This window comes from Camelus bactrianus, chromosome 25 (genome assembly GCF_048773025.1).
Source record: "Camelus bactrianus isolate YW-2024 breed Bactrian camel chromosome 25, ASM4877302v1, whole genome shotgun sequence".
Classification (NCBI taxonomy): domain Eukaryota; kingdom Metazoa; phylum Chordata; class Mammalia; order Artiodactyla; family Camelidae; genus Camelus; species Camelus bactrianus.
Genome location: NC_133563.1, coordinates 12,359,014 through 12,383,055, shown reverse-complemented (window position 1 = coordinate 12,383,055; position 24,042 = coordinate 12,359,014). Strand labels below are relative to the sequence as shown.

The following is a 24,042-nucleotide window of genomic DNA, read 5'->3' as shown; positions in this document are numbered from 1 at the left end:
GGGTAGTTATTCTCTCACTCATGACTCTATCTGAAGTCCCACCTTATTATTCCTTACTTTTTTAAACATGAAAATATACTATGATATTGCAAATAAGCTAATAAAGATTAAATAAGAAGTATCAAGTAGAGTAATGTTTCACTAAAAGGGAAAGAACACCATTAAAAAATATCTCTAGGTATCAGTTTCTAAATTACTGAGTTTCTACTGTTATAAATAACTTATACTTGCTATAATTAAGGTGTCTAAGTTATGCATGGGCTATATCTAAGAACGAAACAGAGTAAAAGAATTTTAATATATATAAGTAACGTATACGTGAATGAGACATATCCTTCTGTAGTTTCTTCCTATGTGAAGAGAAGGGACCACATCTTACTGGCTTTATCATAAACATCACTATGCACAGGTAAATCTAGTATTTTAGGATAATGTGGAATATCATGGAAAATGCCTTTAGGTTGTTCTGAAAACACAGTTTATGGTTTTTAAAAAGGAAATAATTTTAACTTGAGATAATTTCTAAAATATTCTATCAAAGTATGGAAAATATTTCATAAAGTTGTCTCAATGAATGTCAGCAGGACAACTAGAAGAGTTCCCTACGGAAATGAAGGTCTGTGAGACGTGAACTTGTAACACAAAATTACATACATCACAAAAGATCATTTGTATAACCATTATAAATTTGAGAATCCATGATACTTCTGTGAAAGTCATAAGATAAAATTTCAAAGAGCTTAACTAACTCACAAAATCTAAAACCCTATGGAAACTGTCAAGGGAGTCCTTAAACGGATTGTTTTTCATTTCACTACTTTTAAACAAAACTGCGAACAATGACCAAAAATAGATTTCCATGTCTGTTTTCTTTATACTCTGAAATATAAGAAAAGGATCAACTCAGTCCACTTAATAGGGTCACTCACATAATAATAAAACATTACATGATATTCAGTTTAGTTGTTTTTGATCATATAAGTTATGAAATAAGAGTTAGGGACAATTTCTCTCTCTTCCTTTCTTGAGCTTCTATAATATTAGGATGGTTGGGCAAAGGGAGAAAAGCAAAGAGTTTGGAGCTTTGAGATTTACAGATTATACACACACACACACACACAAATATATGGAAGTGTAAACTAGTGTAACTGTAAATTTTTCTCCAAAATGTTTCTAGAAGCTCATGAAATGTAATTATTTCCCCAAATTCTTCAAGTAAGGAGATTAAGTGTCCGTTATCAATCTTAACCCAGTGGCAAAATGTTTAGACAACACATTTTCCTACCCTTGCACACATGTAGAGCCGTTGGCTCTCCCCACCCCACAGTCTCTGACGTGCTAACATGGTGTCCCTGCCAAATTCTTGGCATTGGAAGAGAGGGGGAAGAGGCCATACCATAACGTGTTGATAATGAGGAGATAGAAATAGCAAACCAGCTGGATTGTCCTAATAAAGTATGTCTGGGATTTAGAGACACAACAACTATGTGTTCGGGTCATCCAAATGCATTTTAACCAACTGGTTTCTTTAATGACCTTTTCAGATACTCCACTTAGGAGCTTTCTAAATGAATTTTGTGTATTAACTCCAGAACAGTCTGGGAGGGGGGAACCTAACTTACATTTTATCATAATAATTATTATACCCAAGGTACCTCATGTTATTTGATACCAAAAAATTAGACAAAATGATCTGTAACAGCTATCATAAATTTTAAAAATATTTACCTGTTTATATGATGAAGATATTACATTCACTATCAATATATTTTATAAAGCATTTTCCAATGAACATTAAAATATTTTCTTCCTTGGGAATAAAATGTGCTATTTAAAAAGCAACTCTAGGGTTGTCTGGGCAAAAAGCTTCAATTATTTAGAATATTCAACAATATCTACCTTTTTATTCCAACTAGGAACAGTATTTAGATAAAGAAAATAATTCATTTAAATATTTGTCTATTAAAATATGCAAACCAAACACCTTAAACATATTTTGGATACCTGGGGTATTTATCACTACAACAGAACAATTTATTTTTATAGATTTGACCTTAAAAATGCCAATAATAAGGAAAAATGTTTTACTAGTGTATGCCTACTACCATTCTAAGTTCTTTGTGTGCATTAATTGGTCCATTTAATCCTCATACTAGCCTTTGTATAGGTTTCTTTAATAACCTGTTGTTAACAAATGGAGGAAACCAAGTCACAGATTCAGTAACTTGCTCAAGGACACACAACAAGAAAGGGGCAGAGTTACAACTGGAAACCTGATGTAAGACTCCCAAGTCCTCCAACAATATACCATCCGTACCCTCTCTCTAAAGAGTGACTGACTCAATCCCCTTCCAAATTAAAAGGTTAACAGGTGGCTTTGTGCTGCACAGCCACTTAGGTGCTATCCCACAGGTGCCCACTGCACTTTGTGCCTTTAAGTAACATGCTTGTTTACCAGCACATTCATTTTTCAAGTATGTAGCTTGAAAAGTCATTTCCTGGATTATTCAGTGCTCTGGGCTAACACCTTTCCACAGAGTGGCTAAGAAGCAGCAGCATTTGATCGGGACACGAGGCGTTTAACAGGTCACCCCAATACTGAAAACGGATCCTCGTAACATCAGTAATTCTGACAACTCTTCCCTCCAGAAGCCAGTCACCCCAGAAATGTTGTATAGTCTTCTGAGAAGAGGTAGTTTTAACAAGATGATCTTCAATAATTTATTCTACTAGGCCTTGCTCTAAGTCTATTTTTAGTGCTAACCACTAACTTTATCATCATGAAAACCACTTGTGGCTTTTCAACACTTGATGGCTGGGATATCAGAAGGCCACATGGAAGCAGGGGGCTGGATCCACTTTGGGTTTGCTTTCCGCTGATGTTTTCCTTTACTCCTCTGGGTCTTTAAGAATAGAATTCTTACAACAAAACAGAAACAGACTCACTGATACAGGAAACAAACTAGTGTACCAGTAGGGACAGCAAAGGAGGAAGAGGCAAGAGATGGGTACGGGATTAAGAGGTAAAAACTACTATGTATAAAATAAATACAATACGAGGATGTATTGCACAGCACAGGAAATATAGCCAGTATCTTTATTTAACTTTAGATGGAGTATAATCTATAAAAATATCTAATCACCATGTACACCTGAAACTAATATAATATTGTAAATTAACAATACTTTAATAAAAAAAAAAAAAAGAATAGAATCCTTTATGGCAAGACTTACCTCAAGAAGCCAAATCAATTTTTTCCCCAAACAGTTCTCTATTTACACAAAGTCATTGCATAATGCCACTGATTAGATGAATTTACCTCCACTCGACCACACATCTTGGAAACACCTCTATCCAAACCGAGAATCTAAAATACAATAAAAACTTCAACCCCCATCCCCTAGGTTTTTCATAATCTATGAGAATGAATTGAATGAAATTGATCTTTTGGTTGTATGTGCTAGCAAGGATGAAATTATTAGAACATGTAACAGATAAAGACAAACTTAGCAAGATGTACTAAGTTTGGGGTCCTTCAAATGAGAGAAACAAATATTTCATACCTTCCCTCAACTCCATATGTGACTTCTATCCAACTTTATGCCCACTTCTCTAAAATTAATTGACAAAAATCCAACACAGGTCGCTTTCTTTTCTACTCTGTAATAATTACCAGAGGAAATCTACGGTGGCATTTATTAATTAAGACCATGTTTTCTCAGGGTGTCCTTTGGAAATCCCGCCGAAACGCAAAGCGTCAGCCTATCCCATGCACTGGCTCATCTCCTACTTCTACTGCTGCTGCCCACAGGAACACATGAGATATCTTGGAAGACTTTCAAGGACACAAAATCATTAATATGGTGCAAAAAAGAGCAACATATTTGGCCCAGAGCCAATTTTAAGATGTCTGCATACAATAATCTGAAGAAAAATGACAAGCATCTTAAAATCACTTAGAAAGTAAAACACTGGATATGGGTTAAAGATGAACTGTTTTAGGCAGGGCAGGACAAGATTTCTGAACTTAGAAAAACAACACAGTGGGGATAAACTTATTGTTGTATAACAGGGCCTAAAATAGTACATCAAATTTTTAAAGAATAGATCTTTTATCAAAAACCAAACTGTCATACACTATTAATCTGAGGTTAATAACATAGCCATGACCTATGCTGAGAATAGAGAAATGCTATACTTTAAAAGGCAATGTATTTAAATTCTTTTTCTCTGTGCTATTTCCTTCTCCAAAGTAAAACAGAGATTAATCTTCACTTGAGTGCTTACTTCTGGTATATTTTCATATTAAGCTTAATAATGACTATAGAAAAAATATTATAGCTATTCTTTCTCACAGTAAAGTCTGAATTAGTTACTGAAGTATTTTTCCACCTTCTATCCTTTCTTCCCAACCCCCAATTGTATTTCTATCCTCCCAACTACACAACTGACAGGAAGATGAGCAAGTTAAAACTTCATTACATTGGCAATATATATTTGACTATCTTCTACACCTTCCACACCTCCCCCAACAACAGAATTTACTACTAGCAATAATGGGAATGGTATGACAATTAGGGAATCTATGTCCTACTCCACACTTCCAGTCCTAATTCCACAAGAAAAGCATCATTAATAATTTCTTGCACATTTTCAGACACTTTTCATGAAAATATATACATATATATGTATTTACTCATTCTTCCACTTTTAAAAATACAAGTAGGGAGATGTCAAACTGAAAATTCTTTTTTTCACTTTATAAGTCTTTGAGATATTCACATCAGCATGAACACATCTGTCTCATCCTTTATACCACACAAATTACACCGAGGATTGTACCAAAATTTTATTTAACCCACCCCCTATTAATGGGCATTTAGATAATTTCTAATTATTTGCTATTACAAACCATGCTGTAGAGAGCACACATGTGACGGCTTCTATGGGATATGTGGAATTGCTGGGTCAAAGAGTACGCGTGCAATTTTAATAGCTATAAACTGGCAAATTGTCTTTCAAAGAGGTTGCAACAATTGGGAATCCCAGTTACAACTGCTCTGCCCACTTGCTATTGAACATTTATCATTCCCAAGATTCAGTTATAAAACTAGGCTAATGCATATGAATGAATGAAAAGCTACTCCCAAAGACAATCTCATGAGTTAAGCACAGACTCAATTATAAAGATACTGCTCTGTTCACTTATTTTTCATGTGTTGTCTTGCCTTAATTAAATATTCGTGCTAAACTATTGAATGCCCTGAGTGACTGTTTTAGCCATCCGCTATAATGTTGTTATTAAACCAACATCTAAAAGTTAGAGGTCAGCAAAGAGGTTGAATTCAGGATAGCAATAATTGCTAAATTTAACAAAAAAGAAAGTTGACTAAATCCCACTGTCAGCTCATAGTCTTCCTGTCCCCTCCTATTACCAAATCGGTAATTATTAAACATACACAAAATATGTTACTCAGGCTCTATTTTTCAAAATCTGCGTGGACTATCAATTACCTAAAGGATGAGCTCAAGCTCTTTAACACAGCAAACAAAGCCCTTTAAAAATTTGGTCCCAAACCAGCTCTCAAGCTGCATTCTCTTTCATTCTTTCCGTGCACTTTCATCTTCGATCACAACTGTTCATCGGACCTTGAAAACGGCATGTTCTGTAATGCCTTTCTGTTCTTGGCCAAGCTGTTGATTCTGCCAGGATGCAGTTTCCTCTTGTCGTGACTGGACCTTCTACTCCTCCTTCGAGACCCAGCCTAAGTAAGACCTCATCCTAGAGGCTTATCCTGAGTCACACAGGCATCTTCTTACCCCACATCAGTTTATATTTCCATCTATCATGAATATGTCATAGTATACAATAATTGTGCCTTTCTCCTTCACTGTCTAATGTGCTACCTAAGGAGAGAGACCATAGCTTGTTGGTTTTTGTATCCTCCCCTCCCTACAGCTTAACATTTAACTCTAATTGGTACTCACCCTAATTTACCTAAAGACTGTTGAAAAAAGAAATAGGAGTTAATTTAATTTAAATTCAAGGTATGTGGTGAAAAAAAGCTCAGTACAGCGAATTATTAGAGAAATGCAAATCAAAACTACAATAAGGTATCACCTCACACTGGTCAGAATGGCCATCACAAAAAAGTCTATGAATAACAAATGCTGGAAAGGGTTTGAAGAGAAAGGAACCCTCCTACACTGCTGATAGGAATGGAAATTGGTGCAGTCACTATGGAAAATAGTACGGAGTTTCCTTAAAAAACTAAAAATAGAGTTGCCATATGATCAAGCAATCCCAGTCCTGGGCATACATCTGGAGAAAACTCTAATTCAAAAAGATATAATGCACCCAAATGTTCATAGCAGCACTATTCACAATAGCCAAGACATGGCGGCAACCTAAATGTCCACTGACAGATGACTGAATAAATAAGATAGGTAGATAGACAGATAGATAGATAATTTTATAGATATATAATATCTTATATTATATATATATATAATGAACTACTACTCAGCCATAAAAAAGAAACAATGCTGTTTGCAGCAACATACATGGGCCCAAGATTATTATACTAAGTGAAGTAAGTCAGACAGAGAAAGAGAAATATCATATGATACCACTTATATGTGGAATCTAAAAAATGACACAAATGAACTTACTTACAAAACAGAAACAGACTCATAGAGGTAGAAAACAAACTTATGGTTACCAAAGGAGAAAGCTGGTTTGGGGGATAAATTAGGAGTTTGATATTAGCAGATACAAACTACTATATATAAAACAGATAAACAACAAGGTCCTACTGTATAGCACAGGAAAGTATGTTCAATAGCTTGTAATAACCTATAATGAAAAAGAATATGAAAAATAATATATGTGCATAAAACTGAATCACTTTGCTGTATGCCTGAAACTAACACAACATTGTAAATCAACTATATTTTAATTAAAAATATATAAAGCATGTGGGTAACTCTTTCTTTTGGGTGGAAAACTGTAAAATCATTTTTATTAAAAGATACACCACAGGAAATGATGTTGAGTTTTTAAAAAACTGCTCATTCATCCATCCACTGAGCTAAGATTCTTTAGGTGTTTGCTATGGGCCAGGTACTCTTCTAGCAACAGGAGGTACAGAAGTGAAAAAGACCAGGTTCTGCCCATTCAGCTCAGATTCTAGTGAGAAATCATCCAATCATGCAGCTTGGCATGTTCAAGGAACAACAACAACAACGACAATAACAAAAAAGACCAGTAAAGATAAAATGTAGTGAATGCAGGTGGTTCCTGGGGGCTGGTCAGGGTAGGGATTGGGAAGGGAAGTGTCATATGATCATGGTATACTTGGTGATCAGGTCAGACAGGAAGGCAACAAATAGATCACAGAAGATACAAAAAGCAATGATGGAAAAAAAAATCAGACATTAATTGCAAATGACATCCACAGGAGGACTTAAAGCAACAAGGTGACATGATTTGATTTATGTTTCTGAAAGAATCATTTGGCAAATAAAAATGAAACTATTCCTATTTTACATGGCTACATTTGAAAATGTAACAAGTGATCACACAGCCACCCATACAGGAATTCTTTTGAGTGGCTTAAAGTTTTGATGGGGCTGTGAAGCCCGCTGAGAATCTCATGAAAACCTCTTCCTAGAAATATTCTAGAATACACAAACTACTGTATAAAATGTCTGGATATTCTCAAATTCGTCAAAGCCTATGGATCCAGGTTCAAAGTTCTTGATTCAATATGCAATGGTTAACTTTTATCTCTTGGGCTAATAAGTTATTGTAACAATGTGCAGTCAAAACCCATGTCACTTCTGGTGATGACTAAGATTATTTCTCAGTATTAAAAAAAAAAAAAAAAACTGGTGCTAACCAATTTAGAGGAAACAAATCCCCAAAGACCTTCCTTAGTAACATCCCACACCTGAATCCTTTTGTTCAAATTTCTTCAAAATGTAAACTTCCAAACCAAGGATGAAAAAACACAGAAGTGAATCAGTCCAGCCACTATGTCTCAAACTCATACTGCTCCTTAAATGAGATTCCCAAAGCCACAGAACTAGTCAAGAAATTGCAGTCCAGCTGACCAAGTAGCTGATTGCTATTTTCCATTTATAAGGACTGCTGATCTTCACTCTTTTGATGATGTGGCATTTTTCCGTTTGTCAATTCTAATTTTCCTCAATGTATAATTAGACATTTTTCAGATGCAGCTTACACATATGCAAAAAATGTATGCAGTTCAAAACCACATAGAATAAAAAAAAAACAGAAAATACTAAAAGAATAAAGGATTTGAGAAGGCAGTATTTTTAGATAATCTATGATATTGTGTGCATGTGTATACAGAGAAAAGCAAATTAATATACTTTAGACAGCTGCTCATGGATACTCAACAACAACAAAAACCCTCTAAATACTTATCAAAGCAATCTTCACTTGACAACTATTACACCACCTTAAAATGAAACATCATTTTTACTGAATAATAGAGAAATTTATCACAGACTTACACAGAAACTGTGCTAGGGAAATCCACTTGTGTTCTTGTTTCCCTGATGTGACAAATGTGTTGACCATTACTGGCTACCACCAGTAATAATCTCCATCAGTAATGTGACCATCAGAGCAGAATCACTAAAGTGCTTCTTTTGCCTGAAATATCTTCTCTAGAAAAGTTTTTGTAACCACATCTATAATGATTCCTCATTCTTGAGATGACTGACAGAGACAGACAGACAGACAGACAATCAGTCGATCTCTTTGTTCCATATAAAGGTCTGTAGAAGAGGTCGTTTTCTTACAGCACCTTTCTTGGAAGTGTTACTAATCACTGCTGAAACGGCCATTAGCCCCGTTCCCTGACCACTTACTACCAGTACCACGTCAGGTTCTGGCGCAATGCTCGCATACAGTATTCCACTTATACTATCAGCAATACAGCACCTTGCAGAACTCATCCTGCTGATACTAAGCCTAAAGTATTAGCTGAGACCCAACTGTCCTTTGGAGATCTGACCCTTAAAACTTAGAGAAAAGTGATACATCCTAAAGGATTTCTAGAGAGCAAACTGTCCTAAATCTAAATTCAAATCCAAGCTGTCCAAATTCTAATACTGTAACAGCTATACTAATTTTTATGGCTAATAGTGGAAGATATTTTTTTCTAAAACTAGCTATTCTGGTTTTCTTTCTTTCTTTCTTCTTTTTTCCCTTCCTTCCTTCTTCTAATATTAGATAAATTTACCTAACAGTAGATGTAACTAATATCTACTATTAATTATGTTCAAACTCAAAAGTGATCTACAACTTTGTTCTGTACTAGTATATAAACTAGGTAACTCATATATTCTAAGGTGATTTAGTATGTGTCAAGAATTTGGGATTTTCCATGATTAAAATACAAAGAAACATTATAAAAATCCTATCACCAGCAAAAGCAAAGTTCAGCAAATTACAGCATATTCACTAACCACAGACCTGTATAAAATATAAATTTCTCCCATTTTGCCAACCAAGGTTTTCCCAAACTCCAACATGTCTAAACTGTGTACTAAAAATTTTTTTTCACTAAGCTTCTCATAATCTGTGACACCCAAACTCCTGGAGCTGATAACTCTAGATTAATTTATATTGTAATTTTCCCTCAGTTAATCTATATTCCTCCATAAAAAGTATTTTTAAATATTAAATTTAGCCATAAACTGGTTAAACCTTGTCAACATAAACTGTTGTGATTACTTTTACCTTACAACATTACAGTAAAATGAAATACGCAAAAGTCATTATATATGGCGAAGTATCACATAAAACATCACATAATTGTTAAATAAACATATGCTCTTGCCCTTTATGACATAATCCATGTAAAAACATTAAATTAAACAGGAAGGTAGTCACACATTTCTGTTTGTAGACTGAATCTTCATGCCTTTAAGTGACTATCAAATGTTAGGGCCTGGACCTAAAAAAGAAAGAATGAAATTATTAATAATGTCCCACCTTGTGGGAGCTCGGCATTACTTGACACTACACAGAAACCGACCTTTTTGTCCTTCAGGCTTGCCTACCAGGCCCCATCTTCTATCGCAAAAGCCAAATCATCTGATCCCAAACTAACTGTCAACTGCCTGTGATGGTGGGGAAGCCAGACATCAATCAATCAGGTTTTATCAGACGCTCTCTTCGTTTCTCTGTTGTGCTCATCTTATCATCTGACCCAGTTGTAGCCCTGACTTCAGAAGCTTAAGCAACTTGATGACAAAATATGCGCCTGTTTGTCCAAGATGCACATTGTTAAGAAGTGGGGTGATATTTTTAGCAGCAACCTAATATATTTGCAAATGAACTCTTGAATATTTCAGATTTGCAGAAGCCCCAAGCTGGTCACTCTCCCCTGCGCACTGAGTCTGTTCTTAGCTGTGGGAGGCCCAAGAAATCCAAAATATTCACAAGTACTTAGGTACAAGTCAAATGTCATTGGAAAACATGATTATTTTCATGGCAATGTAGGCAGAAAGGCTACCAAAATAAGAATTTCAGGATGTTCACTTCAGGAGAAAGAAGACCTAATTGATAAATGTGCACAATACAAATTCAGACAGTTTTATCCCAAATAAATAAAAATAACTCAGAATATTAAAAGCCTTTTTATCTATTCCTATTGACTGGAGTCTTAGAGGAAAAAAATGTTTAATTCTTCAATTAGCTGTCCCACTGCTCTAATGATATACAGAATATACTCCTATACATAAACTAGTTTGGTAAGGAGTCAACTGTGACATAGATTATGAACTTCAAATTTTTTAATTCAAAGGAATATCCATTATATAATTTTTACACAAAAATGAGAAAAGTAAAATATCAATATATTCTGTGGAAGTAAGTACTCTAATGTTAGTATAAGTAACTGTCTACTTGCTTAACATAGTCTTCTTTTTTCTTCTGGGAGTAATTAATTTTTAAGATTGCCCTTAAAATCAAAAGAACAAGGGTCATGATGAACAAAAGATTTTCATTAAAAAGCAATGTTGTCAATAGCTTATCCATCTCTCATTAAAATGTTCACTGAACTATATTTTGAAAGTATTTTAAAATCAGCATGAAATTTATCCACAAAATGTATTCACATAAATACATACCTTAGTCATATAAGTATAGCCTATAAAAGGCCACAAAGTGTTACAGTGATATATTTTGACATAAATGAAAATGCATGCCATAAAAATGATCTGCACACAATAAATGAGAAAGTACAAGAATAATTCATACAGCCTTCCAAAATTTTCCCACTGAATTCACAGGATTTTATATATTTTAAAGAATTGCCTTTGATCTTCTCAGCAGACACAACAAGCAAGAAGGCTTACAAATATATGGCATTTTACTTTTTGGAGGCACTAGACATGGGGAACTAAATAAGATTCTACTTGCAATATGAGCATTTTTCCCTTTTACATTATTGTAAGAAATTTTTCAAAATCCATTTAAAAATTTCATGACACCAAATATGTTAAGATTAATTTATAACACAGATTTTTATCATTTAATTATAAATAATCAGAACTTTTAATTGAATTATCTAATAATTTTTAAAACCTCTCTTCTAAATTAGGTAATTTAAATGTAGTAAGCAAGAGGGAAATGAACAATATTGAGTGCATTTAATTATTATTTACTATCATCATTTATTATTTTATTATCTTTAAAGCTACTTAGTAGTATATGATTTTAGCTATTTTTTTGCATAAATTTAGAGGAATCTGGCCCTTACCGGAACTTGAAGACTTGTCAATTCGCTATTTTTAATCTTCTAACCCCCAGTTTATTGCAGGCTCACAGTAATTTCACAATATACCACAATAAAGCAAGTCTTTCTTAAAGAGCACACCATTATTCAATATTCCAAAGGAACAACTAATAAGGAAAGTAAAAGTTAAAAGTTCCAGATTAATAGTCAATGAAGGACAAATATTTGTTACTAAGTTTTGTAATTAAGCCCTCACCCTACTCAAGTTTAAGGACTTGCATATGGAAGATTTCTTGTGTGAGTTACTTGACATAGATTTTTCAGCCCCAATCTCTTGCAAATTTTTAAATGAAAAAATTAAGAGATTGGGACTGAAAAAATCGATGTCAAGTAACTCACACTTATAAGAAATCTTCCATATGCAGTATTATATAGATGTCAACTTGTTGAAATTCCCTTTTGTCTCAACAAGAGATGTTCACCAAAGTTTTACAAATGTAGATCAGACTAATACATATCTTCAAAAGGATTTCTCTTTCTGAGAAGGAAATCAACTGAAAAATAACATTAAATATATCTTCAATAAATGTTCATTTAAAGATAATTTTAGATGTATTTTAAAATCTAAACGGACTTTACAAAGCTAGATGTTATAGTTTTTGCATAAGCTATTAAAATTACACACACACACACACACACACACACATATATATATATATATATATATTTGTGGCAGCCTATATATAAGCTATTTTATATATATTTGTGGTAGTTGTTTATGATAATTCTGACATTATCAAAAACCAAATCAAGTACAAGAAAACATCAGACTAACACCATTCAACAACTTCTAGCAATGCAAAGGGGCAGCAGTCGGTGGCAGATGCCCAGCTGAAATGAAGGTCTATTTAATACTAAATATTATGCTGGTGCCTCTAATGAATATGTTCCTTGTTTTACACTCACGGAGGTAATACTAGAATATTAAATAATAAATTGCATTGCCTTGCAGACTATATAAAGAGTTGACTTTCAGCTATTACACGGACAATGCTGCAAAGAACAATTATATGGCATTGGTTATAGCCACCAGGCATTCAACATTCCTGTTTAAAATCTCCAAAATCATGAGATACAATATAGTTTCCACATACACAAACATATTTAAATTTATTCAGTGCCCACAATCTTAAGAATAGAGTATTTCATGCACCACTTCTAAGTCCGGTTTTTACTCTTTAGCATATTGTTTTTCAAGAATAAGATGAATTTCCATCAATCTGATTTAGGGAAAAAATGTTCATTTTAAGTGATCACTGTATCTTAGAGACATCAATAAAATAGCATGTCTTTTGTTTCCTGGCTTTAGCAACTTTTGATCATTTATTATCTTTGCAAACATTCTTCAAAGACATCTATCCTTTCAGCTGATTATTTTAGGATTTCCTTTATTAGCAATGAATATTTGTTAGTATTAAAATAGTCCCATAAAATTTCTCCCTGGACCTTTCAAAGCAAAACTCTCTGGCCTAAGACATAGTACTGGTACCCATCATGAGGCAAAACTGGTCCTCGAAAGTACTTTTTTAAAATAGTGGATATACTATCATAACAGACCAGGAAAGACGAGATGAAAGAGAAAAAATAAAAGCTTTTTATTGTAACACCTGAAATCTTGACCAAAACCAATTCTACCCAGTACTTATCATATATTCATTTTTAGAAGTATTTATCAAAAGCACAAATTACCAAGGCTTTACATAATCCTGACTAGACAATTCTTCTCTACCTTTTTGTCATCTCAAAAAGACAGTCTGACAGTAATGGTATGACACCCTCTCAGGCAAGCCTCTCGGCATTAATATTTAAATCTTACCTATCCCTTGTGATTGGAATTCAGCCTCTATTCGCAAACAAAAACTAAATCAATGTTCTTAGAGTTCAAACTAGATCCCTAAACAGTTTGCCACTCTCTATGCACAGATAAGATAAACTTTCTTTGACCCAAGAGATGAAGTTGCCATGACGATCAGAGAGTCCACTTTCTATATTGATATTTTGCTGATGTAACAACAAATAGAACCAGATCCTAGTGCCGATAATGGTGATTAATTAATACTAATATTGATCCCTACAAGCAAGAGACAAGGCTATTAACTTGAAGCCTGAAAAGTCAATTGTTACCTGTGGCAGAGATACTAGGAGCTGATTTGGAAGCATAATAAACAAATGTGCTATCTTTATGCTAATACCTTTAAAGAGAGAGTTCTTTCTAGAATGCCAAATATTGCCGTGTCTGAGCTTATTAATTTAATTCCATTTCAGCTTTTTAAAATGTAACCTTATTAAATGATACATACTTACCCCTTTATCTATGGTGGAAACACTCTGGCGACTGAAGTAATGGACTTCTTGCTGCTATTCATATGGTGAGGGAATGAACTGATAATTTTACACAGTGGCAGGCACTGAATCAGACAGGGTTTCAAAAATACCTGCAGTTTTCTTCTGAAATGTCCTACTAATCCTTCAGAATTGGGGAAGTAACAAAAACTCCAAGGGAACATGATGTGGAAGATAAGGGCTCCAAAGTTGTTAACATATTCACTCACCCTATTAGTGAGCAAAGATTGTTATTTTAAAAAGTATTCTTGAAAAATATTTTTTATTACCCGATAAATGTAATTTTAGGTTTTCCATGCAATTTAGCCAAACATCAAAAAGCTTGTTCTAAATGGTATCCCCTTATCTAAACCCCGAATATACACTATTTTGAAGGAAAGTTCATTTGGGAAGGCATTTTCTTGGAACATAAAAATTAATCACAGAATGTAGAATAAATAAGATTATTCATTTAATACCTTTTTAGCAAAAGTCACATATTTTTAAAAGGGAGGTGATTAAAATGCCAATGATAAGTCCATTCTTGATTTACCTTGGTTATGGGGAAGAGCAAACATATCAGTATTAGAAATCCATATATCCAGTCCCAAATATGTCATTTTAGCAAACATACTAGCTTCAATCTTGTTCTCTCAAAACTTTTTCCAGAGATAAGAAACTAAAAGCAAGATGGGCTAATTAGAGTTTCATTTCTTTGTTTTTATTATGTGAAGGAAGAGATAAGTTAGTTCTTAAATAGTCCTCAAACAGCAGAAATAACATAGATGAGAGAGGCCTTGAAGAGCTCATGAACTGAGTCACCTTAACTGGAACACAAAGTTAATTTAGACGGCCATAAAGGCAAAACATATACACATGGGCTAGACAACTGATATAATCAAGGAATATCTTAATTTATCCCCACAATTAACCAGAAACAAATTGATATATAAATCTTTGCATTAACCCTTAAATATATAATACATTCTAAATTAGCAGAATGTAAAAATCAGAAGCAAATCGTTTAACTGCACTGTTTTCTTTCACAACCTAATAGCACCAACTTTAATATATAACAAGTCACATCATATTTTCTAGGTCCATATTTAAATGGCTTAGGAAATAAAAATTTAATTTACAAAGACTTATTGATACCTTGTAAAGTCTAAAATGAACACCAATTTCTTATATGAAATTCAAAGAGATGGTACACTCCCTGTAATTGAACTGATACAACTATATTTTTCTAAATGTTTCCAACTACAATTTATAGAAAAGTTCAAATGTCTTTGTCCATTTAAAAATATTATGATACACAATTTCAAGACTCATAATTTTTCTTAGTGCATAATTTCACAAATGAACCACTTTAGAAAGTTACTAGAAACAGAAAACATAAGAACTGCTCTTTTCATTCCAAGTCATATCACCAGGTTCTAGCCTTAAACTCTTTTAAAGCAACTAAAGATGAAAATGCTATCACATTTATATTTGCATTGTTGACTCCACTGAACTTAAAAAAAAACAACCCTGACTTCATGATTAATGATCTTTTAGAGGCAAACTTTCTTATATTCTCTTTAACTCTTAAAAACCGGGACTCATATATTAGCCATTTTAAATTTTTTCCTATTTTAAAAAATCTACTAAATATTTATTCTTAGATTTTTTCATCAAAATTCTATGCATTGCTGTATTTCAGATTTGTAAATAAAGAAATTAATTTTTTCACCTTACAATGGATACCAATCTTTTTATTTAATCAGTAAAACTCCTATATATATCTTTTCCTTTATTTCATGGCCAGTGTAAAAACAGGTTTTCTAAAATGTCACTCAGTCAAAAACACAGAAAATAAAATCCCTAACATGACATGCCATAAGCCAAAGAGAAATGCTTATTGTTCAATGTTATATTTAATTATTCTAAAAATCCAAAGAAATGAGTAATATGTTTCAAAGCAAAAATCTGTATTAATACTTGGAAGGTGAAAAGCAAAACACCCTGGGTATAAGACTGATTAATGTTTTCAAATGTGCATAGCATACTCAAATCCCTTTTTAAAAATAAAAATATTAATGATAATACAGCAGTTAATTAATCCCCAAATTACTGATTGAAAATTAATACAAGAAACACTTTAAAAAAAAATTCTACACTGTAATAATGAAAAATAACCACAACCACTTCTTTGCATTCTTTGCAATTTTAAGGTTCTAAAGATGATCCAGTTAGTTTTTCATGTTTACAAATACAAAAAAACAAATTTAACATGCACCATTCTCATTTAAGACAATAATCATTTTATAAATAAAATATTATAATATTACCTACTTTTTAAAAAATACCATAAAACATTAAAATACCACTATGCAAGTCAGGCACCCGTGCAGCCTGAAATTATTAGATCATCTCAAATAACAAAAAGGTAATTTATTCAATATGAAAGGATTCCAACTTCTGCAAAAGCTCCCCTAACAGAACTACTAACAAGATTATTCTTAACAGGGGACATTTTACTTTCAAGGTGTATATTCATTCCCAATATCTACTACACTTCTCCAAAAAAAAAAAAAAAAAAACTGCCTCTTAATTCATCTTTTCATTTTCCTTCACCACAAATTATTTGGCACACAATCTAGACTGAATATTTCCATTCTACATGTTTGAAAACATCAAGCAATCTAAAAGTTTTAGGAAAATTGTTCTTGAATGGTATCAAGAGTGCCTTTTCTTAATATTAGATGAAAATAAAGTGTCTGAGTTACTCTCCTCCCTTTTCAGTGTCTACATTAACTACAAGGTGGTATTTGAAAAAAAAAAAAAAATCTTTCCCTGAACCCATGGCCAATACACCTAAGCGTGGCTGAAGTTGGGGACATAATAGGACAGTAAACACATTACTAGAGACAACAGCTTGAAGAAGAAAATGACAGTAAAACTGCACACACAACACGGTTACTAATCATAAAGAGATGCATTGGTAAAAGAAAAAAAAATCATTTCTGTCATAAATTTTGCAGTGCAGCCCCAGAATGGAGAACAATCTGGGCAATTTATTGGCATATTGGCAGGAGGTGATAAGGCTAAAAACAACAACAGCGAGCAGCTGTGTGAGGAGATGGGCTGATAGCATGATATGGCTCCCACACCAAACACCTCCCGTCCTATCAGGGCTTTTTATCAAACCAGGATTACAATAATAGCTTAGGAGAGAAAGCTTCTGAGGGGAGGGCAGAAAATACAGTCTTGGAATAGGGGGAAAAAAAATCTGAATTTTGGGACAAAACATGGGGGCAAAATACATAATTTATCACTGTATTATCAGGAAATCCAGGCAGTCTAATCAAGGAGCACTGAGTGACTATTTTTTGCCTTATCATCCAAAGTGGTGGAAACGGAGAAGGAATTATCAGGCTTCTGCAGATTGCTGGGCTGGAATTTTAATGGTAATAATCGGGTTTCTGATGGTATATCTTCTCCGCTTATCTTTCCCATTATCTCCTCTTATCTGGCCAGTCATCATAGCAAATTAATGGTGCTCTTTCAGCGTTGCCTTTTTATCGCTGCCCGGAGAGCACCCAAGGGGAAAGAATAAGCAAAATATTAAAATACTGCATAAATCACAATTTTAGATAGCAGGGAACTGTACGCAGTAAAAGAAAAAAAAAACTGTGCCCAACAACCTTTTTGTCCTTTAAACTGACTGTCCTCAGAGTTTCTGGTATAAGCTGACTTTTGCTCGTCATAGTTGCTCGAAATTGGGTATATTTTATCAGCAGTGCCAAAGCTTTATTTTCAAAATCTGGACGTTTCCAAGTTTAAAATGCTGTTTCTCTAGTTGCGTGAAATGCTTTTGTTTCCAAAAGCATCTCTTTCTGGTATTTTCCAAACTTAACATTTGATCCAGAATATCAAAAGCAACAATGTTGTCTGTAATTTTTTTTAAAAAAATGCTTCACTTCTCATACACTACTAAAACTGGAGGGAGGGACCTATCATAGTAATGACTTTGAGAATCAAGACAAACTTCTCCATCTGCAGAACTGCCTCCCACGCCTGGACAGGCAAAAGGAGACAAATGTCAATAGGTTACAATCAAAATGACTTTACAGCTGGTCAAACTACATTTAAGTATTCCACACCCCTTCAAAAAAAAAATGCAGCTATTAAATAGCCCTGTTCTCATGTAACAATTCAAAGACCTCTAATTTTTTTCATTTTTCTTAACAGTGCAAGGGGAGCAGGGTGTCCACATTTGCATAGATTATCACTGTGATCCTAAACTGAATCCAATAAAAGTCAAAACTGCATGTATGTTAATAATACATATGCACGCATATATCAGCAGGCAATGATCCTTGTGAACAAATATAACATAATATTTGTTCACTTTCAAATGAGACAACTTTTAATTATTTTTGATAGTTAATAAATCATAGCACTCAAATAAGCCACTAAAATGTTTTATGACCTATAATACAAGTGTAGCATCAGCAATTAGTTCCAATGCTTTAATCTTCAATTATATGAGGTGGACACAGAAGGACAGAAAAAAAAATTTAATGTAGCTAACTGAGAAGATAACAAAGTATTCCTAAGTAGAATCAGACGGTCTTTGTGCCATACAATCAATTAATATTAATTATTTATTAACAATCTAGACAACCATGAGCTAAAAAGGATCTTGCCTTTAATAATGTGTATAATCATATCTTATAATATCCACAGTTTTGTACTATAAAATGCAATATTTAAACGCAGGGATCCGATCAATTTAGTTCTAAAAAGTAAAAGGCAATTAGTTGAAACCATGAATAATCACTCTCAAAAAGTGAAAGTCTTCAAGAACGGTATCCTTACTTGATTAAAACTGCTTTTAGCCGAAAGTTAAGTCCAGTGCTTACTTTAACCCCAAGCTGCAGAAAATAGGAACTTAAGCATAAGAAATCCACTAAATAAAAGCTCGCGAGTCAAGTCTTAGAGGCAAGGATCTACTTATGTAGCAAACTGCTTATAACCTGTACCCCACTTCATGCTGGATATATTGATTGATATGATTTATTTTTAAACTACATTAAATGAAATTGTCAACATTTAGGGGAGTGGAGGAGGGATTGTGGTTTAATAATCAAGGGGGAGGGAGTGCCATTAAAGTCTTTTCCTTAAAATACACGATAATCAGTTTTATACTAGTTGCCAGACTTTAAACAACAGGAAGAAATGGACACACCAAAGGGCTGGCAAAAAAATAAACTAATAAGGCTGTTTCTCCTTTTCGGCCAAAGCGTTGAAGACAGTCGCGGGGCGACAAAACATCATGGGAAGAATTTTCCCCAGGACAAGAAAAGTTGGACGAGTTGAACTCTGCGAGTGTGTTTGTTTCGGGCAGGTGCCTCTCGCGCCGCTGTGTCCTCTAAGCATCACCCAGGCCCCTCGGGGCTCCAGGGCTTCGGGTCACGCTCTACGCTTCGCGCAGGCTGCCTTGAACTCACAGCTTCCGCGCTGGGAAGCGACCAGCGGCCCCTCCCAGCGTGGACTCCGTGCGCCTCGCGGGCCCGAAGTAAACCGCACGCCGGCTCGGCAGAACGTCCCAGCGACGCGAACCGGACGGGCCCGGAGCCCCCGGCCAGACCCGCCCGCCGCCAGCCCCGCGCCCGCAGGGCGAAGGCGCACAGCCGCCCGCAGCCCAGGCGCGAACTTTTACACCTACTTTTTGTTTCGCTTCGGCTTTGGCGTGGCTCTGGCACCGCCCAGGATCGGGACCCAGACACTGATTTTTCCACCGCCTGGGGAAGTTGCCTCCCTCGCCCCGAAGTCTCGACCAAGCTGTTCCAAGAACTAAGTTCTCACCCTGGTAGCTAAAAAGTGGTCCCCAAGAGTAATACCCTGTCAAACCCAACAACAATGACAACAACCACAATAATAGGAGTCTCCTAAATGAGTAAGGCTGCCCAGTCAGGCTCGACGAGAAAACAGCGGTAACTGCCAGCGAGGGTCGGAATTAGAAGGACGCCCGGAGCACGAAGGCCGAGCCGAGCAGAAGTGGACTGTTCGTCGCAGCCTCTTTCTTGCCCGGCGCTCGTGCTGTCTTGTCTGTGACTGACTAGTTGTCCCTCCAGCTGCTCAGGCAAAGTTTGACAAATCCGGGGCAGCGGGAGAGGATTTCCCCGAGTCTCCCTCCCTTTCCCGCCCCGCGCGCCCCTCTCCCCAGAAATAATCCCACCAACTCTCAGCCCCGCGCGCAAACTTACGTTTGATCTGCCGGGGTTTGCTCTGCTTTCGCCGGGACATTTCGGCGGCGGCCGCTGCCACTGGGGCTCCCGCGGTGTCCGCGGTCCGGGCTGCCGTTCCCTCGGCTCCCGCCGCTCCGGCCGCCGCCGCTGGCCAGGCTCGGGCCGCCGCGGGCCGGACTCCAGGTGCTCCGGGCGCGCGGGATCCGGGCGCTGGGCTCCTCTGGGAGCCGCGGATCCACGTTTGGAGATGAACAGGCAAATGAGGAGAGAGAGGAGGGCAGAGAGAGTGTGACAGTGGGCAGGGGAGGGGGGAGAGTGGGAGAGCGATGGGGGTGGGGGGTAGAGAATGGGAATTTACAAACGAATGAACGGAGAGAGAAAAAAAGGGGAAGGGGGGCACGAAAAGAAGGAAGAGAAGGAGGAGGGAAGGGAGAGCGAGCAGAGGGGAGAGGGGGAGAGAGGGGGCGGAAGGCGCGGAAGGAGAAGCGCGCTCGCTCTCCCCTCTCCGCGGCTCGCGGGGCAGATACTCAAGCGCCACCGCTGCTGCCGCCGCCGCCGCCGCCGCCGCCGCCGCCGCTCCGGGCCGCGCAGCTCTCGCTCTGCCGCGGGAGGTGGCGAGACGCGGGAGGGAGGGGCGCGCCGGGGCTGTGGGGAGGGGGAACTATTCCACCAGCGAAAGGAGGATTGGCTGCATCCAAAGCCAGTCCGGATGCAAACTAGGGCCCTGGCCTTGGTCGGGTGGGGTGCAGGGGAGCGCGGTGGGGAATTAGGGAGGACAGAGGGAGGCGTGGGGAAGGTTGGAGGGGGGGCCACCTTCTGCAGTTTTCACCACATCAGCTCTGGGCATTTGCCAGACCACCCCTCCTCCTCTTCCCGGCAACTTCTTTCAACAGCCCCCTCTGATGGACCCCAACTCTCCTCTCTCACGCCTCGCCTATCCAGCGGGGCACAAAGAAATCTCAGTCTCTCCATAAACTTTGTGCTTCCAGTTATGCGGCCCCCTCCCCTAGCCTCCATCCCTGCCCTTCCAGCTTTTTGGCAGGAAGGTTAGGCCACTGGCAAAATCCTCCGCGAGAGCCAGCTGATCACAAATGCCAACTGTGTGTCTTGGGGCCAGTTAAGTCCTCTCATCTGCCCAGGCTCTCAGGAGACCATTTCATTGCTCTCAAGGTTCCCAGGAGACTGCTGCGGACATGGACCATCCCCCACTTGGCCCGCACAGATGGGATGCCGAGCAGTGTCCTAAGAGTGCTCTTTCTCACCTCGAGTTTTCGTGTTAGATTGTACAAATTCCAAATTCGGAGATAGGCAGATATTTTTCTCACATCAGAAAGGAAGACCGTTAGCTAGGTGATTAACCCTTTTGGAAAATTAACCATCTCTAATCAAAATACTAACTTTGTGGAAGTTCTGAAATTCCACTCCAGCCCCATAATCTTTCATTCTTTTAGTTCTTCTGCCACAGGGAAGCAGCCAACGACTAATAAAAGATTTGATCTTGCCATAATTTCCCAAGCAGGTAAGACCCAATAACTATTTCATGGCTCTTTAGCTTTTAAAGTTTTGTTTCATTCTTATTCAATTATTGTGTGTGTAGTATATAGGAAACTGCAAGCTAAAAGAACAAATTTTGAAGTGATTTCCATAGTTATTTATTTTGGCCAAGTTAAGCTGCATGAGGCTAGCTTAGTTTCTCGTAGTTTCACGTACACTGAGTATTTAATATATTCTCCCAGGCAGACTTGAAGGAGAGGAGCTTCTATCCAAGAGGAAGTGGAACTAGCTGCTTTATGAAATCAGTATTTACTAATAAACTCCACTGCAGTTAACATGTGTCCACCAGATACTGCCGACTTCCCCTTCAGGTTGTGAGACCATCCATTCTAATCTAAAATTGTGTCCCCCTTTGTTTGGTTGACTATCATCGGTGTGAGCCCCGCCAAACTCCAAACGCTAAAAGGGTCTGGAGGTCAGCAGAGAGCCTGGGCTGATTGAGCGTAATGCAGGCTGCTCAGTGTGCAGGAGGCACTGTAATCAGTGTCATTTATAACCCCATCAGGACATCTTCTGGAAGGTGTAAAGAGTTGCCCTGTGAAAGGTATGGCTGAGAGAATCTTAATACAGAGCTGAAGACCAACTGTGAATTTTATTACATTACCATTAGTACTATTACCATAGAGATTGTAAGAACACAAGGTTCTTTACAGTGGAAAATGCATTAAGTGACAAAGTCCCTCCCCTGAAGAACCAACAAATTAAAGCCGTAAGTACCATGAAAAGCAGGGTTATTTGTGTTTGTGTTGTGGAATGAATAAGCAGACAGAACTACAGATTTCCGCCTCCTTAATTTTCAATTCATTACAATTAAATTGGTATACTTAGAATTAGATAACTATACATTACGGTTTTTAAACATCTTTTTACAAAACTGGCTGACTTTTTATATCACCCAAAAGGAATGCCCATTGGAATTAAAATCTCCTAACAGTTAGTGTTTTTTTTGGCATTTGAAATGGTTAAATATGCAAAGCAAAAGAGAAACAAATAAATCTCAGCTAAATATTCAGTTTAAAAGCTGAAAGAGCAAAAGTCAGAGAATACAAGGCAAAATTGATAAGATAACCAGATTGCAGTATTAGAGATAAATATAGTTCATCTAAATTTATAGATATATTATTATAGTCAATATGAATGAATTAAACTAAGGAATACTATTACATTTTGTGTTTTCTCATTGTTTTTAATGAGAATGTTAATGATATTTAAAGTTCAATTTTTCTTTTTCTAGTTTAATTCACTACAGTTATAAAATAAAAAGACAGCAAAACCTATAAGCAATTATCTCTGTCCAAATGGATATAGCAGCCCCAAACCACAGCTACATGACTATCAAACAATGATTATGAAAACCACAATTGAGAAAAGCATCAGGGAATGATATTGCAAAACCACAGCAACAAATGTGTCTGTGATATTGAAAACCACAATTCACAACTAATACCCTGTGTATCGCAAATTATTATTTAACTGTAAATGTGAAAATGTATAAATAACAGCACAAAATAATTTCTCATTTACTTAAAAATGAATTATTCATTTTCTAGACTCACTGATTTCATCTCTACATAATGGTTCATTTTGAAAAGTTTCTTTTTTCAAAGACAAATCATTTTAAATCACATTGGTAAGTTACTTTAAAAGCAGAAAATATGCAACTTTTAATAACATTTCCTCAAATGCTAAAAGAATTGATCTGGAACCAATTTGAAATAAAGAACCAATCTACTTCAGTCTAGCTTTCTTTATAAAATAATTCAGGAGTGAAAAGGGATGGAGTGGAAACTGGGGGGTAAAAAAAAGCTTGATGTATTCTATTACACCTTCACTGAGAATATAATTGTATATTCTTAAATAGTCATTTTAGCTAGAAAAAATAAATCTGATAGTAAAATGAGTTGCCAGTACCAAAACTACTTTAATGTGCAAATCAAATGTTTATTTACAAATGAATAAAACAATATTGTTTGCAAGCTTAGAGTTTCTAGATTTAGCAAATTGAAATACACGGTGCCCAGTTAAATTTGAATTTCAAATAAGCAACAATAATTTTTTTAGGGTAAGTATGTTCCATGCAATATTTGGTATA

The 24,042-nt window shown here is 36.3% G+C and overlaps 1 protein-coding gene across 4 annotated transcripts in view; it reads right to left on the bottom strand.

The window, feature by feature from the left end:
• ZFPM2 (zinc finger protein, FOG family member 2) overlaps nucleotides 1–21,154 on the bottom strand; it is a 428,442-nt gene extending 407,288 nt beyond the window's left edge. Inside the window, exon 1 of one of the 4 annotated variants that reach the window (XM_074352601.1) lies at nucleotides 20,415–21,154. In XM_074352601.1, coding sequence (XP_074208702.1) covers nucleotides 20,415–20,454 — 40 coding nt within the window. In that variant the 5' untranslated portion in view covers nucleotides 20,455–21,154. The remainder of the gene's footprint in view (nucleotides 1–20,414) is intronic. The other 3 variants (XM_074352599.1, XM_074352600.1, XM_074352602.1) reach the window with 3 other exon arrangements.
• Nucleotides 21,155–24,042: the final 2,888 nt, after the last annotated feature.